The following is an 18,332-nucleotide window of genomic DNA, read 5'->3' on the forward strand; positions in this document are numbered from 1 at the left end:
AAAACAGATTTATAGTGTTCTGTGTATTCATAAGTCACATCCCAGCATGTCTTTGCCCAAGTAAAAGATAAAATGATGAGGACCATGTAGTTTAGGGATAGGAATGGCCTACCACAAACAATTAGTGGCAACTACCATTTTCAGGCTTTTAGAAAAGGTAGCAAAGTTGTTAACTCATTAATGGCAGAACTATTTGGCTTTCACTGAAGCTGGCCATACATTTTCAATCTTATTCTACAATCTGCCAAAGCTTATGTACTGTAGATACCAAATTAATTTGCTTTCAGGTGTATTCAGCTTGCCTTTGAAATCTGTCTGGAATCCTTCAGAGTTTCTTCTGAGAGTTTAAGATCTGCTTCTGGCTTCTTGATTTGCTTTTGACCTCCTGTTTTGCTGTATCAAGTTGCTTTTGCAAACCTGTTTATTTGTATAATGAGAAAAAAGCTGCATAGACATCAATAAATGCCTGTATACACAAGCCTATAGGTTTATCGATATCTGTGTAGAATGGAGAATTGTAATATAAATTAAATGGCTTATTTAGGTATAGCCTCACACTATATTATTATGATTATTATTTATTATTATATTATTATTATTGGTAAAAGTATAGAATGTTCTAAAATCAGGATTTTTAAATATTTGGCTATTTTTAAAGAGGATGGAGGAATTCATGTAGAAAATGGAGCAAAGGTAAAATCTTCAGCAACCCAACAGATTTATGGTTTAGCTATATACAGTGGGGACGGAAAATATTCAGACCCCCTTAAATTTTTCACTCTTTGTTATATTGCAGCCATTTGCTAAAATCATTTAAGTTCATTTTTTTCCTAATTAATGTACACACAGCACCCCATATTGACAGAAAAACACAGAATTGTTGACATTTTTGCAGATTTATTAAAAAAGAAAAACTGAAATATCACATGGTCCTAAGTATTCAGACCCTTTGCTGTGACACTTATATTTAACTCAGGTACTGTCCATTTCTTCTGATCATCCTTGAGATGGTTCTACCCATTCATTTGAGTCCAACTGTGTTTGCTTATACTGATTGGACTTGATTAGGAAAGCCACACACCTGTCTATATAAGAACTTACAGCTCACAGTGCATGTCAGAGCAAATGAGAATCATGAGGTCAAAGGAACTGCCTGAAGACAGAATTGTGGCAAGGCACAGATCTGGCCAAGGTTACAAAAAAATTTCTGCTGCACTTATGGAGCACAGTGGTCTCCATAATCCTTAAATGGAAGAAGTTTGGGATGACCAGAACCCTTCCTAGAGCTGGCCGTCCAGCCAAACTGAGCTATCAGAGGAGAAGAGACTTGGTGAGAGAGGTAAAGAAGAACCCAAAGATCACTGTGGCTGAGCTCCAGAGATGCAGTCGGGAGATGGGAGAAAGTTGTAGAAAGTCAACCATCACTGCAGCCCCCCACCAGTCGGGGCTTTATGGCAGAGTGGCCCGATGGAAGCCTCTCCTCAGTGCAAGACACATGAAAGCCTGCATGGAGTTTGCTAAAAAAACACCTGAAGGACTCCAAGATGGTGAGAAATAAGACCAAAATAGAACTTTTTGGCCTTAATTCTAAGCGGTATGTGTGGAGAAAACCAGGCACTGCTCATCACCTGTCCAATATAGTCCCAACAGTGAAGCATGGTAGTGGCAGCATCATGCTGTGGGGGTGTTTTTCAGCTGCAGGGACAGAACGACTGGTTGCAATCGACAGAAAGATGAATGCGGCCAAGTACAGGGATATCCTGGACAAAAACCATCTCCAGAGTGCTCAGGACCTCAGACTGGGCCGAAGGTTTACCTTCCAACAAGACAATGACCCTAAGCACACAGCTAAAATAACGAAGGAGTGGCTTCACAACAACTCCGTGACTGTTCTTAAATGGCCCAGCCAGAGCCCTGACTTAAACCCAATTGAGCATCTCTTGAGAGACCTAAAAATAGCTGTCCACCAACGTTTACCATCCAACCTGACAGAACTGGAGAGGATCTGCAAGGAGGAATGGCAGAGGATCCCCAAATCCAGGTGTGAAAAACTTGTTGCATCTTTCCCAAAAAGACTCATGGCTGTATTAGATCAAAAGGGTGCTTCTAATAAATACTAAGCACTTAGGACCATATGATATTTCAGTTTTTCTTTTTTAATAAATCTGCAAAAATGTTAACAATTCTGTGTTTTTCTGTCAATATGGAGTGCTGTGTGTACATTAATGAGGAAAAAAAATGAACTTAAATGATTTTAGCAAATGGCTGCAATATAACAAAGAGTGAAAAATTTAAGGGGGGTCTGAATACTTTCTGTCCTCACTGTAAGTTGTACTTATTTTACTAAGCAGCAGTCAAACCGTGATAGCTATAAATCCTTTTTTTTTTTTTTTTTTTTTTTTTTTTTTTTTTTTTGTAGCATCTTCATTTTTTGCACTGAATAATGGCCAGAATTATTTACCAACAGTCTAGGGTTGCACCGGTACCGTTTTCTTTTTTTCAGTCAAGTACTCGCCAATACCAAGTACCCATACTTTGCGGTGTGATTTGCGTCACTCTAAAAAAAAATGAAAAAAATGTCGCAAATCGCATGCAATTTGAACAGGAATGCTGTGCGTTTCTTGTCCGAATCGCATGTGATTTGCCCCACTACTCCTGAGTGCGTTTCTACAGTAGTACCTTGGATTACGAGCATAATTTGTTCCTGAAGCATGCTTGTAATCCAAAGCACTCGTATATCAAAGTGAGTTTCCCTATAGGAAATGATGGAAACTCAGATAATTAGTTCTAGTGTATGCAGTACTGCATGTGGCCAGGGGTGGGCGCCAGAGACGCTCGGAGACCACTCAGAGACAATCGGGAGCCAAGTGTCTCCGAGCGTCTCCAAATCTCTCCAGCCCCCCCCCCACCACCACCTCTGGCCACATGCAGTACTGCACACCGCAGAGGCCTTGAATCCTGCTCGTCTTGCGAGACATCGCTCGCAAATCAAATCGGGGTTTTAGAAATAAAAAACAGCTTGTATGGCCAAACGTTTTTATACCGTGTTGCTCGCAATCCAAGGTATTACTCTATAGAAAGTGAAAAGCGCTACTTAGTGGGCAGTTTTTTTTTTGTTTTTTTTTTTAGAACTCACAGCACATACTGTATCTGGCCAAATGCAAAATATTGATTGGTTTCCCGACCCCTCTGATAATAGTGCTCAAGGGGCTGGAGTAGAAGTTCCGCCACGCTGTGGGTATAGAGCGGAAGTGATGTCAGCTTGGGGGCGGACCTCCAGCTCTGTGAGCACCTCCAGCGGTTGTGATTTGCATTTAGGCAGATATGTACTGTGAGTAATAAACTGCCCACTAGATGGCGCTTTTCCCTTTCTTTACATGCGCGCACACACAGGAGCAGTGGGGAAAATTGCATGCAATTCGGACAGGAATCGCACCTCATTCGTATTCCAATAGCATGCGATTCTTTACAGTGCAATTTGCGTCTATTCATTTTGTTTAGACGCAAATCGCATCGCAAAGTAACGGTCGGTTTTGGTATTGGGAGCATTTGTGTGAGTACAGATACTCGCGCAAATGCTTGGTATCCGCATTGCTATCAGTGCATCCCTAGTTTATATTGTATATGTGGAAACTAGAAGTGTAATTGTTAAGATGTATTTCTAATATTTGCCAAATATATTTGTTGTTCTAACACTCATAATATTACAACTGCAAGCAAATAATGAAGACTAAAGCCAGCCATACATGCAGCCGATTCAGCAAGGACCGGAGAAGATTCAATCCATGTATGGGCAGGGTGATTGTACCCAAGTCAATCTATTGATCGATTTGCGTACAACCAGCCTGTCTGATTTTTTTTTTTTTTTTTTTACATTCAATTACTTGCCAGGCTAGGAAGGAAAGAAAATGGAGCCTTTTATGAGCTGCTTTACTCCCTCCAACAAGGAATCCTCAGTGTTGGCCTTTCAACAGGTCTTTGTGAATGACTGAACATGTAATGCATGGAATTCAAAAATTACAAACCTTTTATCTTTTGACAGCCCTTAATGACAAGGTTCCAGACAGCTCTGAAGAGTTACCTTACCAAACAGATACAAAGCCTGGACCTGGAGCTGCGTGAAATGGTATGTACGAACATATATTATATACAGTGAGAGCTAGGAAACTGTTAGATTATACTTTTCTATTGTAGGCATGTGCCTAGGAAGGAGGCTAAGGGGAGCAGCACCAAGCCACACAGTGTGAAAATTGTGATCAGTTTTGTCTACTTGTGTTTTCATCTTCTGACTATTTCAGGTCATTTGTAGCTGAAGCCCTGGTTCGCACTGCTGTGATTTGTCATGTGATTTGATAGTTCAAAATTGCATGACAAGTTGCACCCTATTGCCGACAATAGAACTGTTCAAATTGTTGCGACTTTGAAAAAGGCTCCTTCACTTCTTTTTTGGGATTTCATTGCGACTTACATAGACTTCTGTTAAATAAAGTCGCAAGCTGCAATGAAATCAGAGGTGCAACTGATCTGCGGCTTTGAAATTGCGCTGAAGTAATGCAATTTCAAAGCTGCACCAGTGTGAACCAGGACTTAAGCAACTTTAAAAGCAAAGGATACAGAGGATATTCAGAGGGGCTGGAAGACTTGCTATAATATAACTGTTCTTGTTTGTGGGTCTGTACAGTTCCAAAAATGCTATGAATAAAAGGTGGACTGCAGGTTTCCTTCAATAAAAATTGAAGCAAAATCTTCTTTTAGACAGCAAAAAAAGGACAGGGCTTTTAGCAATGCTCTACACTGTTTAAACATTAATAAAGCATAGCTTTAGCCAAAGATTTTTCAATTAAGTGGTAGTAAACCGCTATGTGTGTGCGTGTGTGTTTTTTTTTTTTTTTTTTGCAGCCTACAAGGTAAAGCCATAATGTGCTAGTATGCATTGCATACTGGCACATTATGTGACAATTACCTGAAAATGAAGCCCTCTAGCCCGGCGATGTCACCTCTGAGAAGACTTCCATCTTCACCCGGTTTTCCTTCCGGGTTCAGACTCTCTCTTGGCTGTGTGAGTGGCAGATGACGATGACAGATGCGTGGGAGCCTCCGCTTGGTTGGCCGTTCCTTCAGAGCACATGCGCCGGTGACGTCACCAGCTGCATGTACAGTAAATATCTCCTAAAGGGTGCACATTTAGGAGATATTTACAGTACCTATAGGTCAGCCTTATAGGCTGACCTATAGGTAAAAGTCAGAGATGGGAGTTTACCACCACTTTAAAGTGGGAGTAAACCCTTACATATTATATATAAAGGTGCAGCGCTAATTCTTAAAAAAAAAATTACATTAGGTGAAAACCATACTAAAACCAGAAAAATAAAGTAAATAAACTAGGGATCGATCGATTATCGGTGAGGCCGATTATCGGCGACCGATATTCACTATTTTTAAGTATCATATCGGGCACAAACGTACCTGATATTGCTTCAAGGGGTTTTACCAGTCATCACCCCAGTATCGTTCTTTAGAGCAGATGGTCGGCTTTATTGTAATAACAAGAGATGCGGTTTAGCAGCCGCTTGGCTGTTATTACAAGCAGCGGGAGGGGATGTTCTCCCGCCGCTCGCCCGGTCTCTCCTGTCCCACTGATGCTTCGTTCGGGTCTCGGATATAGTAACCCGAAAGTGATGTTATGACATCACTTCCTGGATTACTGGCATCTTAAAGGCGCCAGTTTTTTAAATAATAAAGTATTCAAAAACGCCGATCCTAACGTTTTGAATACTTTCATGTGCAGAGGAGGGGTTTGGGGTCTTCTAGATCCCTCCAAAAAGAGTACCTGTCACGGTCTATTACTGTCACAAGGGATGTTTACATTCCTTGTGACAGCAATACCAGTGATAAAAATAAAAAATAAAGTGTAATTTTTTTTTTTAAATGTACAGAATATCACCACACGGTATTGGCTATCGGCCTGAGAGGTTGCCAAAATATCGGTATCGGCACTGAAAAAAGCAATATTGATCAATCCCTAAAATCCCATAGTGACTTTACAAACCCTTTAAATTAACCACTTCAATACCAGGCACTTAGACACCATCTCGCCCAGGCCAATTTCCAGCTTTCAGCGCTGTCGCAATTTGAATGACAATTGCGCGGTCATGCTACACTGTATTCAAACAATTTTTTTTATCATTTTGTTCCTACAAATAGAGCTTTTTTTTGGTGGTAGCAACAAGTAACAAGTTTTTCTTTGTTTCTGTTAAAAATTTTTGTAAATAAGTAAGTTTTCTTCTTCAATGACGGGCACTGATACGGCGGCACTGATGGGCACTCGTAGGTGGCATTGATGGGAACTTATGGGTGGCACTGATGGGTACTTATGGGTGGCACTGATAGGTGGCACAGATGGGCACTGATAGGTGGGCACTGATGGGAACGGATGGGCACTGACAGGTGGCACCAGTGGACACTGGGTGGCACTGATGACACTGGTGGCACTGATGACACTGGTGGCACTGATACCCCTAAGGGTGGCATTGCTGAGCATCACTGCAATATAATGGTGCCAATCAGTGCCCGTTTGTGGGCACTGATTGGCACAGATTGGGCACTGACTGGGCACATTGGGCACATGTGAATGGCCATGGGGTACATACCTGGCCATCCACATGTTGCCCCCTTCCCTGGTGGTCCTAGTGGCAATCCCTGGTGGTCCAGTGTGGTCATCTGAGGGGGGCTGCGCTGATAAACAATCAGCGCAGACCCCCCTGTCAGGAGAGCCGCCGATCACATCTGTCAGACAGACGCGTCTGACAAACGCGATTAATCCGCCGGAAGCTCTTTACTAAGATATGGTGGAGCGGTGTGTCAGACTGACACACTGCTCCACCGATCGCCGTGATGCGCGCCCCCTTGTTAACCTACTGGACGTCATATGACTCCCAGTCAGAATAACTCAACCACCGCCCGCCATCATCTGCTATGGGCCGGGCGGGAAGTGGTTAAAGAAGCTAAAAGCTTGAAAGTTTTACCCCCTTTCCTAACGTAATCATGAAACTTAAATCATTAATCGCCATTCTCTTTAACCAAAAAAGCAATAAAAATGCTGTGCTACAATGCCGACAGCACTGATTGGCCCAGAGATGTCATAAGAAGCATGGCACATGCACTTCTTTACCTGACAGTAATGCGTGTTTACTTTGGCTCCCAGTGCTGAACAGAGTGGAAGAGTATCGAAGGAAAGGTAAGGATTGTGAGAATTAACTGCTTGCCGACCAGCCGCCGTCATTATACAGCGGCAGGTCAGCACGATCCCGCGAACCTTCGTAGCTATACATCGGCTCGCGGGATCGGGATAGCGCACGCGCGGGGGTGCCAATGCTCTTGGCCGGCGGTCACGATGACTACCGGCCACAAGCGATCGCAAACACGAGGGACAGAACACGGAAGTGTGTGTAAACACACAAATCCCTGTTTTGTTCTGAGAGGAATGACAGCTTGTGTGTTCCTATTAGCTAGCAACCACGATCTGTCACTTCCTCTAGTCAGTCCACTCTCCCTTCAGTTAGAATCACCTCCCAGGGAACACAGTTAACCCCTTGATCGCTCCCTAGTGTTAACCTCTTCACTGCCAGTGACATTTTTACAGTAATCAATGCGTTTTTATAGCACTGATCGCTGTATAAATGCCAGTGGTCCCAAAAATGTGTCCGATGTGTCCGCTAGAATGTCGCAGTTACAATAAAAATCGCAGATCGCTGCCATTACTAATAAAAAAAAAAAATAATAAAAATGCTATAAATCTATTCCCTATTTTGTAGACGCTATGACTTTTGTGCAAACCAATCAATATACGCTTATTGCGATTTTTTTTTTTTTTATATGTAGAAGAATACACATCGGCCTAAACTTAGAAAAAATTTGCTTTTTTTTTTTTTTTTTTTTTTTTTTTAAAAAAAGGGATATTTATTACAGCAAAGTACAAAATATTTTTTTTTTTTTCAAAATTGTCGCTCTTTTTTTGTTTATAGTGCAAAAAATAAAAACCGCAGAGGCAATCAAATACCACCAATAGAAAGCTCTATTTGTGGGGAAAAAAGGATGTCAATTTTGTTTGGGTGCAACGTCGCACGACCGCGCAGTTGTCAGTTAAAGTGATGCAGTGCCGAATCGCAAAAAAAATGGCCCAGTCATTCTGCAGCCAAATCTTCCGGGGGTTAAGTGGTTAAAGCAAACTTGCTGCTTTGCTCTAAATTGTCAAACTAACAATCTGCTTGAAAGTAAACCTGTCACAGATCTGGGCCATTAAAACTGATCATATGATGAAAAGAAAGCAGGGTCAATGGTCTAAATAGGGTCAAGATCACTGCAAACATGAGATTGTACTGAGCAGAAATGTAAGGGTTAAATATCTTCATTAAAAATTCATTATGCCAAGTAACTTGCTCAGCAGATATTTTCCAGTGCTATATGGATTAATACAGCATTATTATGGATACACTGACAAGACTTCAGATGAAATGTTTGTATCTTGCTTGTCACCTTTCTTATCCTGACAAGTTGCACTGTCCTCGTCAGCCCCATTCCAGCCTATTTCTGATTACTGTAGGACCCTCCAGTAGCCCCTAGTTCTTATGAAAATGTATTGAGTTCTGGAATAGTGATTAAAATCCAATCAATGACTTACCTGAATTTTGGGAGTTTATCAATTTGAACTACTTTACTGCATGCTGTTGAAATCACTAGGACATTGTATAGAAAGGTGGAAGGAAGTGAGTAAAATTGCTCAGATTGTGTTGGTCCCTTCTGTTCTTCTTGAGTCACTCCACCATTTAGGTCTTTCTTTCTCCCAGTTAGGACCTTTACTGCCAGAAGTGTTTCCGAAAGTCTGATATGTTTAAGCAATCTAAGAAATGGTAACAGTAAAAGTCAATATGGATATATTTAAAATAAAGCTAATCAAGCTTATCTTATCAATTGTAATAAAGGTTGGCTAGTAATAGCCTGTCACATTCACAATGATTTGTTATGTAACGTTAAAGACATTGGGGAAGATTTACTAAAACTGGTGCACACCGAATCTGGTGCAGCTCTGCATAGTAACCAACCAGCCCCAAGGTTTTATTGTCAAAGCATAATTGAACAAGCTGAAGTTAGAAGCCGATTGGCTTGCTCACCAGATATAGTAAATCTTCCCCATTCTGTAGCTTCTCCAAGCCTATTATTCAGTTCCAATGAGTGTCAGGAAGGTCTCCCAGCATTTTTATCCATACATGTAGAACAGACACCTTGGGGGGGGGGGGATTAAGAATGAGTGGCACAGGCATAAAGCCTGGGCAACTCTCCTAAACTGAGAAAAACTAGCAGATCCCGCTCCTATTTAACAAAGTAGGATCTTTGTTAGGTGTGTTTTTGTTTTATGTTCTATGTTCTAGGGAACCACACATTCATCTAAGGCTCGCCAGTTCTGGGCACCAGTCCTCAGGAGGGATGTACTGGAAATGGAGCGAGTACAGAGAAGGGCAACAAAGCTAATAAAGGGTCTGGAGAATATTGGTTATGAGGAAAGGTTGCGAGCACTGAACTTATTCTCTCTGGAGAAGAGATGCTTGAGAGGGGATATGATTTCAATTTACAAATAGCATACTGGTGAACCCACAATAGGGATAAAACTTTTTCGCGGAAGGGAGTTTAACAAGACACATGGCCACTTATTAAAATTAGAAGAAAAGAGGTTTAACCTTAAACTACGTAGAGGGTTTTTTACTGTAAGAGCGGCAAGGATGTGGAATTTCCTTCCACAGGCGGTGGTCTCAGCGGGGAGCATCGACAGTTTCAAGAAACTATTAGATAAGCACCTGAACGACCACAACATACAGGGATATACAATGTAATACTGACATATAATCACACACACAGGTTGGAATTGTGTCTTTTTTCAACCTCACCTACTATGTAACTATGTTGTCTCTTAAGATTTAAGTGACAGCTGTTTTTAAAATGGTTGCAGTTACTTCATACGAGAAATATACAGTTATCCTAGATTTGGTCTAGAGCTAATGTTTGAGTTTGAGCTGCCCTACTGCATATAAGTACAATGGCTGCACTCATCTGACATAATCTACAAAGTAACTACCTTGCAGGTGCTTGACATACTGTACTTTGTTTTGGACGAGTTGGACTCTTTTGGAATATGTTTCTTTAACAGCCAAACTCAATTTGCACCCTTTGTTTACTGTCCTATTACCAAGTTCAAAATACCTCCTCACCCCACAGGACAGGTGTCCTGTACCGCACCCTTCCTACCCTAGTTGACTTAGTATTATACAAACAATGATTTTAATTTTCATAGAACGTCATCATGGTCTGAAAATAGTTTGGTTGTAGGTGTACAAACCTAGAGTTGGTACACTGCAAGTTCACTGTACACTAATAGGGAACATAGATTCACAAACCACGCAGAAACAGCAGCAATGAGTTTCTACCATGTAGAAACCATCCCTTATAAAGATGAATTCCAGGTATAGATATTTTATACTAGATTGGTCCAGGTTGGAACTATGCACGTACCTTACCTGGTCAATGCCCCTGGAAGCTGGAAATCACTGAAACAGACAGCGCTACACCTGTGATCCCCGCTTGCTTCTTGGTCCTGCTCCTGCTCCAACTGGCTGCCCTGCTGCATTCTGAGCTCTGGAGGTCAGCCGCTTGGCATGGGCGCCATTCAGGGGAATGCTTTGCATTCTCTGATTGAACGAGGTGGAGGGAGAGGTGGGAAATAGCACAAATAACCTTATGACTAATAGTCCTAACAATCCCCCGTGTAATGGAGGTGAACAAAGGTAGACATGTTCGAAGTTCAGCCTACAGTATCTCACCAAAGTGAGTACATGCCTCACATTTTTGTAAATATTTTATTGTATCTTTTAATGTGACAACACTGAAATGACACTTTGCTACAATGTAAAGTAGTGAGTGTACAGCTTGTATAACTGTGTAAATTTGCTGTCCCCTCTGAATAACTCCACTCTCAGCCATTAAAGTCTAAACCGATTGGTAACAAAAGTGAGTACACCCCTAAGTGAAAATGTCCAAATTGGGCCTGAAGTGTCAATATTTTGTGTGGCCACCATTATTTTCCAGCACTGCCTTAACCCTCTTGGGCATGGAGTTTACCAGAGCTTCACAGGTTGCCACTGGAGTCCTCTTCCACTCCTCCATGACGACATCACGGAACTGGTGGATGTTGGTGACCTTGCGCTCCTCCACCTTTGCTATGGAGACATGCTTGGCCAGTCCATCACTTTTACCCTCAGCTTCTTTAGCAAGGCAGGGATCGTCTTGGAGGTGTGTTTTGGGTCGTTATGTTGAAATACTGCCATGCGGCCCGGTCTCCGAAGGGAGGGGGATCATTCTCTGCTTCAGTATGTCACAGTACATGTTGGCATTCATGGTTCCCTCAATGAACTGTAGCTCCCCAGTTCCGGCAGCACTCATGCAGCCCCAGACCATGACACTCCCACCACCATGCTTGACTGTAGGCAAGACACACTTGTCTTTGTACTCCTCCTCACCTGGTTGCCGCCATATACGATTGACACCATCTGAACAAAATACGTTTATCTTGGTCTCATCAGACCACAGGACATGGTTCCAGTAATCGACATCCTTAGTCTGCTTGTCTTCAGCAAACTGTTTACGGGCTTTCTTGTGCATCATCTTTAGAAGAGGCTGCCTTCTGGGACGACAGCCATGCAGACCATTTTGATGCAGTGTGCAGCGTATGGTCTGAGTACTGACAGGCTGACCCCCCCACCCCTTCAACATCTGCAGCAATGCTGGCACCAATTATACGTCTGTTTCCCAAAGTCAACCCCTGGATATGATGCTGGGCACGTGCACTCAACCTCTTTGGTCAACCATGTCGAGGCCTGTTCTGAGTGGAACCTGTCCTGTTAAACCACTGTATGGTCTTGGCCACGGTGCTGCAGCTCAGTTTCAGGGTCTTAGCAATCTTCTTATAGCCTAGGCCATCCTTATGTAGAGCAACAATTCTTTTTTTCAGATCCTCAGAGTTCTTTACCATGAGGTGCCATGTTGAACTTCCAGTGACCAGTATGAGAGAGTGAGAGCGATAACACCAAATTTAGCACACCTGCTCCCCATTCACACCTGAGACCTTGTAACACTAACGAGTTACATGACACTGGAGAAGGAAAATGGCTAATTGGGCCCAATTTGGACATTTTCACTTAGGGGTGTACTCACTTTTGTTGTTGGTGGTTTAGACATGAATGGCTGTGTGTTGGATTATTTTGAGGGGGACAGCAAATTTACACTGTTATACAAGCTGTACACTCACTACTTTACATTGTAGCAAAGTGTCATTTCTTCAGTTTTGTCACATTAAAAGATATAACAAAATATTTACAAATATGTGAGGGGTGTACTCACTTTTGTGAGATACTGTATGTGACCACCATGGCTGCCTCCATTGATGCAGTGGAGAAAAAAGTAGCCACTCGGGAACAGGAAGTGTGTTATGCACAGTATTATCAAGTCCTAAAAAAACAAGAGAAAATAAGCCTGAAAAATAAAACTAATGCAGCCACCATGTCTATGGATTGGTAAACTGCAATGTATTCTATTTTTGGTTTTGGGATTAGATAAATTTAAATACTTTCACCTTCTGTTTTTAATCTCTGAATTTACTATACAGTACAATTACATTCTGTAGGAAGCTGGAAAACTGAATAGTAATAGTGACTTTAACTGCCTAGCTATTATTAGTTATTCCAGAGAAATATGCAGCTAAAAATATTTGAATGGAACAAAAATGTTCTCAAATGAAATTTATATTAATAAAGTAGTGAATTGGGTATGCAGAAGATCATACGCTAGCAGCAGCTTCATTACATGGGGTTTGATTGTCAACAATTACACTTACACCTAGGCAGAGCTTTGTATCGATTTTAGCTAAAACCTTTAAAAGCAATAAGAACATGTATCTGATGATCCTCACATTTTGTATAAAAACTGCCAATCCAAAATATAAAATAAAAAAAAATGTAATGAGAAATCCCTCATTTAAAAAAACAAATGGAAAAACAAGAAGCTTGAACTACTTATTTTGCCAAAGCATAGCAGTCTTTTAACATATCAAATCTGTGTCTAACGGTATCACAGCACTCAAAATTGTGATAAATTTTCAATGGATATGCTTAAACTGTATCCACTGTCTGTTTTTGATAAACGTCTTTGAAACATGTGGAGGTTCTCACGTGGTTTCCAATTTTTATTAAAGGTTTTAGCTAAGATCAAAACAGAACGCTGCCTATATGTGACAACCTAAAACTATACACAAACAACTATTTTTTTCTTAACTGGAGGTTTATTGAATGTTTAAGAAGGGGAGGCCGGAATAAACACTTCCCAAGTACATAGGGAAACAAATCAAAAGATAAAACAGTCACAGCTCTCAAATACATTCAAGCAAATCAATTTGTGGATGTAATAGGGAAAACAATACCAGTCAATAACCTGCTCATTTGTGTACAAAATAAGGGTATTAAAAAAGATTGCAGTGTTAATTAACAGGTAGTAGTACAAGTTGGAATGGGGCAAGTGGGGGGGGAAAGAGTTGACATGGGGGGTGATTTAGGAGGGTAGTGGAAGAAGAGAGGGTGCATACAAGCATAGTTGTTGTTTGTATATGCACTTCAGCAAGGAGAAGAATCATATCATGATCTGTTTGTGTCCAGGCAGATCAGATCTGGTCTTATTTGGACAGGTAGCCTCTGCTCATATTGGGTAATTATTAAAATGGTAGTAATGGAAGAATGGTTGTGCACCAATCTTTGTAGGACGGGTGGGATAGGAGTTGGCATATAAGAAAGAGTTCCAATCAAGCATAATATGCTACATAGAAGATGAGTAGTTTATGATGATTAGATGTAGTGGTATCATTATCGATACCCAGCAAAAGTACTCAAGGGAGTGCTGAGGACAGCAGCCAGCATAGACCATCCGTTATCAGTAGATTTGAATAATGGGGCAGCCCCAAACCATGTGTATGAAGGTTCCAAGCTGATACTTGTTACCTTCATCTGGAATGCTGGGATTAATACACTGTAGACCTGAGTTCAGTCTGTCACCAGGATTCTTCCATGAGTCTTATGCCCCGTACACACGGTCGGATTTTCCGATGGAAAATGTCCGATCGGAGCGTGTTGTCGGACATTCCGACCGTGTGTGGGCTCCATCGGACATTTTCCATCGGATTTTCCGACACACAAAGTTTGAGAGCAAGCTATAAAATTTTCCGACAACAAAATCCGATCGCGTCAATTGCCACGCATGCTCAGAAGAAATTCCGAGACGGAACAGCTCGGTCTGATAAAATTAGCGTTCGCAATGGATACAGCACTTTCGTCACGCTGCAATGTAAAAAATGGTTTAATACAGCGCACTCTCTTCTTTATAATGTGAGAAGAATGAAGTAGTTTTGCTGCTTATATTCACACAGACTTCTCACAAACTTCTTTCTTTATTTTTTATCGGGATTCCCTCAATATATTTTGATTTGTCACATCTGACCAATTTTTTTTTTTTTGTTTTTAATTGTAAAAATTTTTTTTTCAAGGCTGTTTTTTTTTTGTAATTTTGTTTGCTTTTAATCAAGAATATTTTTGGGTGTGTTTTGTGTGTCAAGTTACCACAACACCATTATTATCTTGTATTTAATCTCAATGAGATTGTTTGGTGTTGGTGTCTCTTGTTAATTTCACATTGTATTTTGAAATGTACCTGCCTCCTCACAAACAAACTGTTTTTTTTTTAAGGAAAACACACATAGGTGAGTATAATTGAACCAAAAATTCCTTTATTAATGGCTCACAACCAAACAAAGAGGGAGGCAACACTGGAGAAACAGCTGAAATTGGCGAAGCCTTTGGCCCCCAGGGCAGACATCAATTATTTTACTGCAAAATTGGTGGCCTGAGGAGTCCATATCTAAGGGAGTGCAGTCTGGTCCAGAAGTCCCAGAGATCTTGAAAGCAGCAGATGACATCTGTGTCCCCAGGCTGTGGTCATACAAGAGGCTGCATCTTTTGTCAGACCAGACTGAACCCAGGTCATCACTCTCTGGCCTTCCTTCCACGCTGTGGCTGTGGTGGTGGAGTTGTGGCAGCAGGAGGAGGAGGAGGATAGTCCAACTCAATCACGTCGGTATTGGGTGTGATTTCGCCACTCACCCCCTTAGTTAGGACTTTATAAATAAGTTTCTCACACATGAGGCGTTGGCCCTCCTGCATGCCCTTCAGTTTGGTGGCAGCCATGCAGGCAAAGACCTCTTCAGGAGTGGGTAAGGCTCTGAGGGACGCAGAAGCCTCCTGAATGAGCCTGAGCGCTGAATCCTGCACGTGACTCGCCTTCCTGGGTCTTTTGTATGGAAGGCGGAGGGGAGGAACCTGCGATTCGGTCTGGCTCCGACTGGTCCCAGGCTTCTCCTGGCTGCAACTTAGCCCCGCCTCCTCCTGGCTGCCACTAACCCCCGCCTCCTCCTGGCTGCCACATTCCACAGCCTCCTCCTGTGTGCCACATTCCAGAGCCTCGTCCTGGCTGAGGTCTTCCTGTGTATGAAAAAGGGACATAGTTTGAGTTTTTGATTCATCAATCACACACAATTGTCACTTCATGACTGTTGCAAATTGAATGTTAAGAAATATAACTGATGATCATTCTGAGCCCAGCATTTTTTATTCTTGTCCCAAATATTTTTGCCCACTACTGTCTATTGATATGTAAAACACTTTAATAAATCAGCAATTAGTGATCAATAATAACATCTACTAAAGATCATTTATTTCTTGACCAGAAATCTGAAGAACAATGCTATACCTGACTCCATCTGGGCTCCTCCACTTCTTCCAGGCTGGAAATCCCAGGTTGGACATCGGAAGCCTCAGCTGGGGTGGAGAAGGAAGGGTTGAGAGGGGTTCCCTGACTTCAGTGTGGTCTGACAGAAATCGCAGTCTCTCATAGTACCACAGTCTGAGGACATAAATGTCATCTGCTGCAGCTCCGGATCTCTGGGAATCCGTGACCTTCTTGCGCTCCCTAAGATAAGTGCTCCTCAGGCCACCAATTTTGGTTTTTAAATAGGGGATGGTTGCCGTGCGGACCACCGGCTTCACCAACTCCAGCAGTTTCCCCAGCGCTGCCTGCCTCTTTTGTTTATTATTACAATGTGGATGTTTCACCTGCCACAAACAGGGCAGCTCCCTGTACTTGTCTATGAACATTGGGAGAAAGTTGTGGTCATTGAAGCCATCCATTTTATCTCCAAGACACAACACAAGACAAACCCTAATGTCAGGCAAAGCTCTCCTAATCTTGTTACAATATAGGCCTCAATCTAGAAGCAGTATAGGCCCAAGTTTAGATCTTACCTTCGTTATCACGATCTGCACCTCCGATACTCCTTCCTCCGCTCACAGATTGTACGTACTACGCACGCGTGTTACGCTTTATGCACACTGCGCATGCGTGTAACTCCGCCCGCCCCTGAAGTTCTTTCTAGTCTATTCCCCGCCCCTTTTCGTTCGGCGCAGTGGGGGAAGAGCACATGGCGGAGACACAGCAGGTGCGTGCTAATTACAGCAACGAGGAGGAGGAGGAGAGCCCGGAGCCGGAAACGTCTGGATCCAGAAGGAGAAGATTTAAGGCCTCAAATATGTCCTTTGGGGAGATGTTGGAGATGGTCGACATCCTGAAGAGGGCCGACTATGATGGAAAGTATGGACCTTACCCCAACCCCAATGTCCGAAAGGCCAAGATAATGGTGAAAGTGGTCAAAAGTCTGCACCGGAATTTCGGGGTGCGACGATCGAAAGATCAGCTCAGGAAGCGGTGGTCGGACCTCAAATTAAGAGAACACGAGCAGTACAGAAAGATCCAGAGAGTGCTGCAAAAAAGTAAGTAGTTGTGCTGTGTTCCTATTCTTTTTGTGTTTATTACGTTCGTGCTGCTCCATGTGCTTTTCTTAACTGTTGTACAGTTTAAAATGGCAACTTTCATGTTCATGGGCACATTATTCGTTCGTATCAAACATTTTTCTTTCGGCCTATAAAACACCATTGTTTTTGCCATATGCATTTGACCACATTTTTTAGGGCCTACTTGTATGAAAATAATTTGGTTGTGTAGATGGGTTTGTTACTAGAATGAAATGCAAACTGTGTAAGGAGAGGACACTCAGCAGCAGTTTTCACATCTGGACACTGGAGCACTAGTGTGGGACACAAGAACACCCTTTTTATTAGGGGGCCCACACAGGTGCTCCAGTGGATACTATAGGGGTGTCTCCATCTGTGAAGCTTGGACAAAACAGGTAAAGTATTGAAGCTTGACAAAGGACACTAAAAATTCAACATCTTGGAACTCAACCAAAATAGACAATTGTACCCCACTTCCAAGCAATGTTTCATATTTATAGTTCTACCATCAGATATCTGTGTGCTAAGTATACCATTTTTTTTTTACATAGGGGAGAAAAGACTCGGAGGACACCCCTCATCCGAGGAGACCAGAGACCCCCCACCTCTGGAAGAAGGGGAAATCCCCCAAAGACAAGAAGAGCAGGAGGAGGAAGACGTGGTGGAACTATTCACCACAACAGGTGAGTGTCTGCGACCACAGGCTCAGGTAAGAGATGGATGCCGGCATATTTATAATACATGGTTTTTTTGGTTTCTATCTTTTTAGGTGATCGTGATGTTGTGGATCCAGGGCATTTCACCTCGGAAAGTGCACAGATCCTGATTGGGGAGATCATGGGGTGTAATGTTGCATTGGAAAATATCAAGAAAAACATCAATGATGTTATTCAAAAAAATAAGAACATCATTGATGTTTTGGGGAGAGTTTAAAACCCCTCCAAATCCCTTTCTTTTATGGTGTGCTACAATTTTTACATTTTTTGTCGAATTGTCGGAAAGCCAAATTTTGAAGAGGCACACAGTGTGTCAACATGTGCTATCTGCCATCACGGAGATCAATGGACGCGTTTTGGGGGTGCAACCCCTTCCTCAATAATAAAGTAGCTGAGAGGAAGGGGTTGCTCCCCCAAAACACGCCCTTGTTCCCCCGTGATGGCAGCTAGCACATGTTGACATTCGTAAATTTGTGTTCATCTTCAAAATTTGGCTTTTCCTGGGGTGACTTCATCACACCTGAACGCAATATCAAACACAGTTTGTAAATACTCATGTCTGATATTGCCTTCAAGTTCTACCAAATGTGAACTTTGTAAGTTCAAGATTTGTGTCTTTCTTGTT

The 18,332-nt window shown here is 42.2% G+C and overlaps 1 protein-coding gene across 1 annotated transcript in view; it reads left to right on the top strand.

The window, feature by feature from the left end:
• The window catches only part of CCDC40 (coiled-coil domain 40 molecular ruler complex subunit), a 176,271-nt gene that overhangs the window by 45,571 nt on the left and 112,368 nt on the right, over nucleotides 1-18,332 (top strand). The window contains exon 5 of the mRNA XM_073608199.1: nucleotides 4,043-4,126. Within this exon, the coding sequence (XP_073464300.1) occupies nucleotides 4,043-4,126 (84 nt within the window). The remainder of the gene's footprint in view (nucleotides 1-4,042; nucleotides 4,127-18,332) is intronic.

The sequence above is a fragment of the Aquarana catesbeiana genome, linkage group LG12 (assembly GCF_042186555.1).
Source record: "Aquarana catesbeiana isolate 2022-GZ linkage group LG12, ASM4218655v1, whole genome shotgun sequence".
In the NCBI taxonomy this organism is placed as follows: Eukaryota; Metazoa; Chordata; class Amphibia; order Anura; family Ranidae; genus Aquarana; species Aquarana catesbeiana.